The sequence below is a fragment of the Ptychodera flava genome, assembly GCF_041260155.1.
Source record: "Ptychodera flava strain L36383 chromosome 3 unlocalized genomic scaffold, AS_Pfla_20210202 Scaffold_25__1_contigs__length_14229661_pilon, whole genome shotgun sequence".
Taxonomy (NCBI): Eukaryota; Metazoa; Hemichordata; class Enteropneusta; family Ptychoderidae; genus Ptychodera; species Ptychodera flava.
In genome coordinates, this window is record NW_027248279.1 from 11,331,114 (window position 1) to 11,343,382 (window position 12,269).

At 35.8% G+C, this 12,269-nt stretch overlaps 2 protein-coding genes across 2 annotated transcripts in view; both read left to right on the plus strand.

Annotated features, from left to right (window-relative positions):
* Positions 1–4,585, plus strand: part of LOC139125145 (neurotrimin-like) — a 9,518-nt gene extending 4,933 nt beyond the window's left edge. Inside the window, exons 5-7 of the mRNA XM_070691250.1 lie at positions 888–1,172; positions 1,460–1,759; positions 4,566–4,585. Coding sequence (XP_070547351.1) covers positions 888–1,172; positions 1,460–1,759; positions 4,566–4,585 — 605 coding nt within the window. The remainder of the gene's footprint in view (positions 1–887; positions 1,173–1,459; positions 1,760–4,565) is intronic.
* The window catches only part of LOC139125242 (uncharacterized), a 214,571-nt gene continuing 206,614 nt past the window's right edge, over positions 4,313–12,269 (plus strand). Inside the window, exon 1 of the mRNA XM_070691337.1 lies at positions 4,313–4,366. The gene's annotated coding sequence lies outside the window, so the exon portion shown is untranslated. The remainder of the gene's footprint in view (positions 4,367–12,269) is intronic.

Here is a 12,269-nt window from a genome sequence, read left to right on the forward strand (position 1 = left end):
ACACATAGGAAGACTGGTTTATGCACCATGTCTAGAATTTCCTAAATTTTCTACATTTAGCCGTCCTTCAAGAGACAGGTAGATATCATATCGAAAGTTGCGTACAACAGTCTCAGTACTGTCAAATGTATTGAAGCCTGAATGCTATGATTTAACTAGCAACTTGAACAACTTCCTAAGTAGAGACAGCATCTGTATTCAATAATACAAGTACTGTTCCAGACTTAAGTGAGAGATTAACAGTTGAAATACTGTTTTGGAGTGAAACATCAAGACATTTCTTCGACATGGCCGGGGGTCAAGTAAACTTTGTTTTAACATCACTTTATGAGGGTTTTCAGTTCTTCTTCACTGGTACGCTTGTAAAATGAGAAAGTGAATGTAATGAGAATATCAAATTGTAGGAACTGTGAACCAGTATCGGTAAAATTCAGGTTTCTGCGGATATCAGTAATGTTCCTCACATTACATTGACTGAAACGCTCGGCAGATTCAAGTTCTCTTGTGTGATCTTTGAACAAATGGTGGTGCTTTAGACATAATGTGGCAGTGATGAAAAACTATGACGTTAGACCAACAAACTGCAAGAAGTCTCCATAGATCTCTTTGAAAGAGATTTCTTGGAAGAGATAGACGCTTTTAACGGCAATCGGTTGTAATTTCGTTCTTGTTTTATTGTATCGATTTGTCTCATTTCATTGAATGTATGAACCGTTCTTGTACTGATTTGGTGTAATTCGTGTTTTTAAATGAAGATATGTTTAGTGAAGAATTGATTACATGAATTGTTGAATTATTCAATGAAATGTCGGTTGCAGCCTGTGTGTAACAAAATTTTCTTGTTGTAAGTGTATCCAATGCATTCATTGTGTGTATATCTGTGACAGATATATCTAATTCAACCCTCGATGGACCCACAGTCCCTGTCCGCGAAGGCGATAAGAATATCTCATTGAAATGCTCTGTTGAAAGTGAACCCAAACCAAGTTCATATAAATGGGAGTTTGTGAACAAAGCTGGTGAGATGACTGTTCTCACGGAGACATCGATGATGTTGGATCGTGGAGTAGCGTCTGGAAAACATGCTGGAAATTACACCTGTACAGCCACAAACACCTTCTATGATGGTTCAAGAGGGAGAAGTTTAGCTACGATTAATGTATCTATTATTTGTAAGTACAATTTATCATGTAGCACTCGAACGCTCTAAGGAAATACTCACAGATATTGTTGTCACATTTCTTGAGAAATTAATTCCAGAAAGGGTCTCTTCGGTCACTATAAAGAAATTCTAAATTACTCAAATATCCGTTTCCTTTCAAGATAATTGCCTGCTGATATTTGCATAAATGTTCTCCACTGGGGAACTCTGGGAAGGAAACTTAGTAGAAATGCAAATATTATCCCGAAAGATTCGTACAATATTCGTACATCTTTGAAATTTGCATGTCTCAAGCAGATGCACCTAGAATTACGAACAAGGATGAACATATGATTGTTGTAGAGGTAGGAGCCACTGCTAAACTCACTTGCAAAGTTGAAGCCGTACCCAATCCAAACTTCAGCTGGTTCAATGCAACTGGAGCCAAGATTGAGAACAACGATAGCAAATATACCATTGTACAACAGTCTGAAGATGGTGTCTTCATCAACACATTGACGATTAGTGATGTCGTTCTGGCAGATATCTCCAACTATATTTGTTATGTTGTAAACGATATCGGACGAGATCTTTTCACCGTGCAATTATACCTACAAAGTAAGTATTAATATTTGTGGCTCCTTCTAACAGTTGCTGAAACGTCTTTGAAGTTGATATAATTTGATACCACAGAATTTTTAAAGCATGAGAAAGTGAATGACAGGCCTAGATCCGTGTCTTTACTTCTCTTCAAAGGGGCGATCATATTTTATGGCTTGGTTTAGGCCTTCAAGTTGATCTTGTGCTTCCGTCATAATTACGTAGCCCCCCTTCTAGCTGAAAACATTAGAATATGATAAAAATTATGAAAACGATAACAATGAATACTACCGGTGCAGTATACAGATGTCCTCGCGGAAATTACAGTGCTCGATGCCAAAGAAGAGCGTTATAGATAATAACACTTCAAGTACTAAGTAATGATATCTGTTACTTAAATTTCATGCATCTTGCAATCATCAGACAGAAGAAGTTGAATAATTCTTAGCTCAACACTCTTATATATGTATGATAAGGTCGTACCATTCTCTTTTTAGGTGGTGTTAAAATTCGATAAAATAATATTTGTTTTGATGGCCGAGCGTTTGTTGAACAGCGTAGATTTGTCAGAACTGATTATGTGTAGCTTTTCTGATATACAAATATTGCATGTCAGTAATTAACCACGAAATGCAAAGACATGGTTCTTTAGTTTTAAGGACCAGATGTACTTGGATAGCTCCGTGCAGTGCCGATACCTTTCGTTACGGAACGATTGCATGTGATTAGCGAAACGTCTTGAAGATGTTATCAGTGAGTCCGATGTAGACCTCCGTGTTGTCCCCTGTTGATGCCTTGGCCTTGTAAACCACACCTTTTACTTGACAGTTACCCCTCAAGGGGCATGTAGACTTGTCCCGGCAATTGCAATCACGATCTTGACGTTGGTCTCCGGTGATTACGGTCTTAGTAGGCGATTTGATTATACTAGATATATTCTTCATACAGCTGCAATACACTATAGGAAATCACCAACAAAATACGTACACATTATAGACCGCCATGCAAAGTAAATGGCCATGCATAGTAAATTGACATTTCAGTGAAATTCCAAAATCGATTTTCTTCCACAGTCATGGACTTGTAACCACTCTAGTCTAATCAAGAACAATAATCTTAATAATCAAGCATACATAAATGCACAGATTTATCTAATTTTGTATTGGAAAAAAATATTCATAATTTCATCATAGACACCATGGATAGTGAACCAACTTTTTAGATGAAATTCAGAAATCAATTTCTTGTACACAAATGCACATTTTACTTCCCTATTCAAGCAAAGTACATTTAAATACATTATCAAACATATATAAAATACAGATATAGTATGTTTTGTGGGGGTAAATTGTCAATAATTTGCCTGATAGACTCCATGTATTATGATTTGATATTTTTAGATGAAGCACTAAATCAGCTACATCTTGCCTTCTTATAGTTGCACAAAATATGGTGACCCTCCCTCAAATGTATGAAATACCATATCTCTTCAAAAATTCTTGCGTGATAAATTGCGACTGTCCCTCCAAAAACACCAGCCCTCCCCTCTGTAATTTGTCCCTAACATAACAATTGAACCAATTGTTATGTAAATTAGCTGATACTGTTTTAGTTATTCCTGGGAAGAATACCGCAGTGGTTGGAGGGGGGAGGGTCAATGTCGGACAAGGGGGAGGGTCACATTTTAGACAGGAGGATAGGGGGAGGGTCAAATTTTACGGTACAGGTGTGCGCGAAATTCCCCCGGCCCACCCCCCTGTAATTACTGAAAGCTCCCTAAGAGTAGTTTATGCTATGAGTTTCTGATACATAAGAGAACGACGGATCATAGCATAAACTCAGAGCATAAACTACACTTTTTCAAACTACCCGGTCCAAATAACGCCTATGAACTAACCACCGCTGGCTGAGACCTTCTCAGAGGTAAACTACCTAGTTAAGAGAAGCGAACACAGAAAAAAAATGGCTTTAATCACAACAAACGTTACAGGCATTGAGTGATCGAGATAAGACGGGGATAGAGGGTTCCCATAGGTACACATTTTTACATTGTATTTATTCATGCTAAGCATCGCTGATATGTTTCGATTCTTTCCAACAAAATCATCGAGTTATCAAACGTACAATAGTTATGAGTGGACCCTGCAAACCGAATAATTAAATCCAATGGTTGGTGGCGCTGTTACAGTCGACTATATCATGTACAAGTCAGGTTTTACAGTATACCTTGAGTAAAGAAAGCATATATGTTGAATGTAAATCGAAGAATCAAACTTGTTTAGAATCTTGAATACGAATTTTGAAGCATAATCCGTCAGCTAAATACGTTTACCCCTATAAAAATCATCGTATTGGTTTTTATGGCACGACTCGTCAGGTGACAAGGCTAAATAAATTGACACATGCAGGTATGCATGGACTTTGTTCAAGCACCGTACCACGGACACTTAAAGAGGGCATTGTTCTGCTTGGTGGTCAGCCATATTGATTTTGATAAAATACCAGGCGCTGTCACAGAACAAGGGCTAACATTTCGTTTCATATATCTACAGCCAGTTCAACACTGTAACTCTTTTTGAGGAGTTTTGCAATCAGGAGTCTTAGGAAAAATCACCTGCAAACAAGGTAGGAATTTGTAGGAAATCACTGTTTATTGATTTGCTACTGTCTTTGTCAACGCCTTCCAAAATCGTTAGTAAGTATCCACCTTTTAAAGTAACTATGTTTAGCGTGAAATAATACGATGCCAATTCCTTACTGACAGTGAAATAAAAAGATAAGGGTTGTAACTTTATAAATACCTCATGTCCTCTTTTCTTAACAGAGAACAAACTTAGAAGATGATAAAAAAAATCATTTAAAAGGGAATTTGTACCAAGAATGTATTTTTTCGAACGTTGGGATTGTGTTATCTTCATGATTGCAGTCCACATTATAAGTAACAAAACATTGGGCTACAAAATTCAGATGACCAATTTACAAATTCGCGAGCACTTAAAATGACACTCGATACACACATAAAGAGCCACAAAATTGCGCAAGTAGTTGCCATGGCCAAAATAGACTACGTATGGTGAAATCATGCATATGACCTTTAAGGTACAATGTACCTCGAACACAGATATTTGGAATCTGCAGTGTTTAAAGTACTTCCTGATATACCGCTAGTGAGGGCTCGTTTTATGTTTCAAAGTCGCCGTAGTGCTAACACTGGGATCGCGGCCATTTTGAATATTAAATATCGACAGTACCAGAGTTTGCGCATTGACCCTTTGATTTATATTCTTGGCTTGGAACTTTTCTATAACTAGGCGCATACACCTTAAAATTAACAATGAATAACGGTTGTTACCGACAGATGCTAACATTTTGCTCTGAATATTCATTCGGCAGAGTGCAACACTTTAATATGGGTATGAACTTCTGTCAAATTGCTTCTCTACATATTCGCGTATACGGTCATTAATCTTCTTTGTTGATATTGCACGATCGACATGGCGGGAAAGAATCTTCTTAGAATTGTCCCCGAGGCTATCGTTCGCCCAGTTAAAGCGATGTATTTATTTCTTCGCTTCGATAAAGTTTGTGTGTGCGATGTGTGATAGTGAGCAGCGTACATGCGTGAGTGCTTCACGAACTCTACAACGTGTGGAGCGGTCTCAGTTAGAAAAATGTAACAACTTAGCAGGACTCTTTATTGAGAGTGGGGATTTAGGCGAGCGGTTCCCCTTTAGTTTGTCTGTGATAAAGGCTTTGAAGCGATTATTCAATGCTATATGTCATCAGCTTCCCATGTGGCCTTACTATCAAATAAGTTTAATGATAGTGATTTTGAATCTATCATTAATAAGTTCGATATTGTCTGTATGCAGGAAACTTGGCTTTCTAAGTCTAATGTTTTACATTTAAATGGTTATAGTTATTTCAGATCAGATCGTATTATAAAAATAGACGTAGTAAGCGTGCTGCTGGGGGAACTGTTGTTTTCTTTAAGTCTTGCCTCAAAGAGGGCATTCATAAACTTGGATCTAATATTTCTGATTTTCTTTGGTTTAAAGTAGACAAAAATGTTTTTTCTTTAGAAAAGACATATTTATTTGTTGTGTTTACATACCTCCACAAGGATCTGTTATGCATTTATCGAATGATTACTTTGAGACTCTTCAGTCAGAGATGTTAAACTATTCTCACTCAGGGGAAATAATCCTTTTTGGTGACTTTAATGCCAGAACTGGTAAGCTTCTAGATTTTATTAAACATGATGATGTAGAATTTTGTCCCACACCTATGGGTTATGTACCTGACTTATTCAGGAAAGGATTTCAATGGATAATGGGAAATCTTGTAGTAACTATTTTGGTAGACAACTTGCTGAATTGTGTTTTAAGAACAATTTATTAATTTTGAATGGTAGAACTGTTGGAGATTTAAATAGTAAACCCACTTGCTATAAAAATAATGGATACAGTACAGTAGATTATTGTATTGCTGCTAAGAACCTTCTTGATGATATTCAATATTTTAGAGTATATGATTACACACGTTTTTATGATCATTGTCCAGTTGGTATTTCTATTGTTTTAGGTACTTGTTCCTCTTCCGCAGTTGATAGCACTGTTTGTAATCCATGTCCAAGCAGATATATTTGGAATGATGATGCAAAACAACAATTTTTAGAATCTTTGCAGAGCTCATCCATTCAAGCTGAGCTCAGTAATTTCAGTACTGTCTGTAATAGTTCTACTTCATGCGATGAGTCTGTTGCTACCTTTGAAGCTATTATCCACAAAGTTGCTGATTGTTCTTTGAAAAAATTTACACCAAGACCTAGTTCCAAAAAATCGAAATCAAAAGCAAAGAAAAGAAACCTTGGTTTGATAATTCTTGTTATGCAGTACGCACAGAGTTAAATGAGGCTTGTAAACTTTTAAGTCGTTTCCTCCCTTGTGATCCTTTCATTAGAGGTAGATGCTTTACTTTAAAAAACATTATAAAAAGCTTATCAAGCAAAAGAAGTATATTTACAAAAGGATCTTGCTTGAACAGTTAGAGAATTCTCATTCTGAAAGTACGCAGAATCAATGGGAGTTATGGAAAGAAATCATAGGCGATAGTGTTACTGACCGAAGTGACGTTTCAATTTCTCAAGGGGAATGGTTTAATCATTTTAGAAATTTAGCTGATGGTGGTCATGATGTTTCTGATAACTTTTCTGTACAAGTACTTTCTGATCTGCATTGCATGGTAAAGAGTAATTATGATAATGAGTGTCCTATTCTCAATTGTCCTTTTTCTGAAGCAGAATTACTTAAAGCCCTCTGTAAGTTGAAATCAAAAAAGTCCCCAGGTGCAGATGGTATCTTGAATGAAATGTTGAAGTTTGGTGGACAAAGTTTGCGTACTCCAATTTGCTCTTTATTTAACACCATTCTTAGATCCGGTAAGTTCCCAGTTCTTGAAATCAGCTTTTTTAGTTCCTGTTTACAAGTCAGGTGACAGAAGTGATCCATCCAATTATCGAGGAATCTCAATTAATAGCTGTCTGGCAAAATTGTTCACTTCCGTTCTCAATTGTCGGCTTGTTAAGTACTTGAATGATAAGGGAATTTACACTCCATTTCAGTCTGGTTTCAGAGTCATGAGATCTACTTCTGATAATATTTTTGTTTTGAGATCTGCTGTTGATAAGTATATTTATTCTTTGTATATGAACAAAGCTGATTGCAACTTAAGAAACAAGTATCTTTTTTGTTGTTTTATCGATCTTCATAAAGCATTTGATAAAGTTTGGAGATCAGGTTTGCTTTGGAAACTTAGGAATTATGGTATCAATGGTAATTTCTTTTCTGTGATTAAGTCTATGTATGAAAATGTTAACTATTGTGTTAAATCTAACAATAGCCTCACTGACATGTTTGAATCTAAAGTAGGAGTTAAACAGGGGTGTAATCTGAGCCCTACGTTATTTAACATTTACATAAATGACCTTCCAGGTACTTTTGGCTCCAGTGAGGACAGACCCATTACATTAGATTCATTGCACATCAACTGTCTTTCATATGCTGATGATCTGCTGTTGATTTCAGAAACTCAAGAAGGTTTGCAAAGTTGTCTTGATAAATTACACTCTTATTGTTTGAAGTGGAAGCTTTCTATTAGTACAAAGAAGTCAAAGTCATGGTTTTTAACAAAAGTAATCACTTACTGAAAGGTACATTACTTACCTATAATGGACTTGCCCTTGATGTTGTGAAAGAGTATTGTTATCTCGGTTTTGTTATAACTCCCAATGGCAAATTTTAAAGCAAATTTTCACAATCTTAAGATGAAAGCTACTAAAGCTCTTTTTAGTCTTCGTAAAGGTATTTCTTATAATGGGAATTTTTCTGTGAAAGTTGCTTTAGATCTTTTTGATCATTTGATTGTTCCCATTCTTACCTATGGTTGTGAAATTTGGGGGAATGAAATTAATGATAAGAGTAATTTCTTAAATGATGTTAGCTTTTCTTTCTACAGATATTTACAGGAGTTTCAAAACATGCTCCCCAGGCAGGTATTATAGGTGAACTTGGTAGATATCCTATCAAAATTGCCATAGTCAAACGCATGTTAAAATATTGGCATAAGTTAGTTTTCAGTGATGACATTCTGTTACGTTCAGCGTATCTTTCTGCAAGATATCATTCAAAGTGGTTTGAGTTCATTCAAACATACTAGATACTTATAGCGAGGGTAATATTTGGTCAGCTGTGTGTAACATTAATGCCACTATTAAAATTGTACAGAATAACTTACGCAAGCATTATCAAGTTTCTTGGTACAGTGATTTACACAATGATAATAAGTCTCTTGGGAAGGGAAATAATAAGCTCAGAACGTACAGAGAATTTAAAACTAAGTTTGGTTTAGAGAATTACTTACTGGATATTAAGAACTTACGCTGTAGAAAATTGGTCACAAAACTTCGTATTTCTGATCACTGTTTACAAATCGAGTTGGGCAGAAGGTCAAAACCAAGAATTCCACCTGAATCCAGATTTTGTAAGTTTTGTAAGTCTTCCGTCGAGGATGAATTTCACTATTTAATGAAGTGTCAAAAATATAATAGTGATAGAGTTCTCTTTTCTGCAATGAAGTTGTATTATCCTATATTTGATAGTTTAAATGAAAGAGATAAGTTTTTGTACATTTTAACTTCAGATGATACGCTGTCTCTCATGAAATATATTACAAACACTATGTTTCCCCCAGCAGCTGCAGGTAAAGACATAGACAACAATGTTTTATGCAATGTTTAGTTTTGTTCTTGCTATACTGCACTTTCCGAAGTGTGTTGTTATGCAATAAAGTGATTAAAGTGATTATTATACTAAATGTTTTGATAAATTGAAAAATAAGTTTAGAACATGAAGCAAGAAGCTGTTGTTGAGGCCCAAACAAACATTCTACAAGGTATTTTTATATGTTTCCCCTAAAAATAAAAAAGTGAAATAATTAACATTAACAATCTCTGATATTTCAATGTTTGTGTGTGGAGTATATAAGGATACATAATTCCACACGGACACTTGCAGCTCAAAATCAACATAACTATTCAATGCCTTTTTAGTAATACCAAATTGTGAAATGACATTACTTGTGTTAAATGTTGGTTTTATAGCAGCACTCTTGGAGCATCATGGACCAGTGGCTAGAGCAGTGGACTCACGATCACAGGATGGTGAGTTCGAGCCCCGGCATGGCCATGGTGTTGTGTTCTTGAGCAAGGCACTTTATTCCTCATTGCTTCTCCCCACCCAGGAGTGATGGGTACATGGTAGGACAGTGGTTGTAATGTGTGTGTTTAGCTCTGCTGCGCTTATTGGCTGCACATGTGAGCGGTAGTTTGCTCTCCAGGGAGTTGAGTGGTATCATATTAGGTCCAATGACCAGGGTAATAATAATTGTAAAGCGCCTTGAGCACATGTACTTGTGTATATGTGCGCTATATAAGAACCCAATATTATTATTATTTATTATTAAATGAAAAAGATAATATTCGTTTTGGATACAATTTAAATATTTCAAAGTATTTTGCTTCGTTACAAGCCCGAGGTTGTTTCTTATACGATAACACTTATGTCACACATTTGGTTTCGGATCCAAAGCTAGTTGATATGATTACTTAAAAAAATATTCGTTAAATCACTAAACTCCTGTTGCTTGGCCATTATCGACAGTGTCGACGTCCCTTGTGATCCTTGACCCAATGAATGCTACTTTTGACCCAGCTCCGCGTCCTGCCATTAATTTTAACTTTATCTTTGCTTGGTTGGGAATGCAAACAGAATAGGTTATCATCTGTGACCTTCGTTAATCATGCACCCATGCTTCTATCCGACGTCATTGGTGCAACACAGTCATCTCAATTAAATAAGCAGTCATAACTGCATGTTGCTTGAGAACGATTCATATGACAGTCAAACATCAGTACTGTGCAAAAATACCTTTGCCATTCGCAAGTATTTTGACCTAGGTTGTGGTCACTTATGGGAGGTGGAAGTTCGAAACGTCATGCTGCTTTTTGTTGTTAAAAAAATAACTGAAAATGAAAATAAATATTTAAGGCATAACTCTCTTTTTTATAACTGTGGGCATTGTAGATACCTTCGGCTATCTTGAAATTGATGGACATTGGTGAACGGCTTAGTAGAAATTACCTCGTTAAAGCTTATTAGAAATACCATCCAATCTTGCAACTATTTGTCAGAATTAGGAATTTTCCTCTGTTTTGTTGTACCATTTTCTTCAAATTCTTCTCATGTGTTAAAAAAGTTTAAATTTTCTTTAAATTATTTAAGGACGATTTCATCAAGATTTGTTCCAATAATGGCAAACAACACATATAAATCATTAGAGCGAATTTTCTCATTGTTGTCATGACAACAAAATTCTCAACCTAACAAACCCTGCCAGTTTTGAATTTAATGCATGGCGTCGTTTCGTAGAAACTACGTACTTCATATACGTGACTAAGGTCATAATAATCATTTCTTTTCAAATAAATGGTTTGTTATCTTTAAATTAAAAATAATTCTCGATTGCATGGATTTGACCTCATAAGGTATTATGCGCTTAGTGATGACATCAGCTATCAAAACTGCTCGGCCAAACTTCCCTTCACTAAAAATATTGGTTTGATAAAGCTAGGTTGTTTTAATGTTCTTAATTTGACCTCTCCTTGCTCACGTGCAATATTCATTGGCAAATATTATGCTACAGTGGATGGAGTAGGGATGCAATCTTTCTGACGGAATAGGTCTCGTAAAATTAAAGCATTCGTGACATTGGAGGTTTTTCGGCTTGATTTTTATTATTTGTTTTGACATTATATGCCTAATTCGATATAGGAAAATAGCGTTCTTAAACAGTCCCAGAGATGATGAGAGGACATAGTTTCTCATGTACTGAACACAAGACGCTGTCTTCAGAGTTAAGGGCGACATATTTTATCGACAAAAGCGTATCCAATTGTCAAACATCACATCTTTGTGTTCAAATCTATAATCAGACTATTTCAAGCTGTCCCAGACAGGAATTAATAGTTATTAACTTTTCATATTATTCAATTCATGATTGGCCAAGACCTAGTCATGAAGATTCACACTTTGTCACCGATATATGTCAAGGCTTGCATCTACAAGGCCACAATTCACAAGGACTGTTTGCAACAAGTATCTACCCCGATTCCGTTTACGCAGTCCGCGTTTTCAGGAAATTAAAAACCTGCAAAATATAATGAATGGAGACATATAATTGATATCCATATAACAGTACGTCGGACTTGTTCATTTATTAAAAGGAATTTTATCAGTTTGCAAAGTTGAAAAAGGATAGGTATTTTGTCATTTCTGCAACATATTTAGATGTAGTTTACGTTAACTGAATCTGGCCCATAAATAGGATTCTGACATCTCTAAAATTCGATTATTTCTGCAAGATTTATTTCAGTCTCCCAGCAGATATATGTAAATCTCTGCCTGTAACAATAATAAGCATGAAAAAGGGAAGTAATGCTTGGAAAGAGTCTGCATATTCCATTATTGACTGCAATGCCATCGCAACAAAATGTAATTTTTTGTGTGAATCAAAGATTGAATGCCAAGGCAAAATATTCGGAAAAGTATGGTTTAGTGCAATCAAACTCAGTGGTAGGGGCTACTTCGTAATGTTAAATCGAGATTAACCAGTAGTCCGCAGTTATTTATGATAATAAGGCGAAACAAAAAGTTTCTCTGATAAAACATGCTTTAGCCTGACAGTGTAAAATGGGAAAATTAAAAGAATTAAGGTATTAACATTTCATTAATTATGATTACAATGTAGTTGGAGTTGCAATAGTAGAAAACTTAGGTGCAAATTCGCGTCCTGAAGCTGTTTGCCCCTGTAATTGTAAACGTCTTTTTTAATTTCAAGATCCCCAGCCTTTTCTATACGGTATTTATGATATCGTTATTTATACGGAAATATGCAAAGAGGTTTTGATATC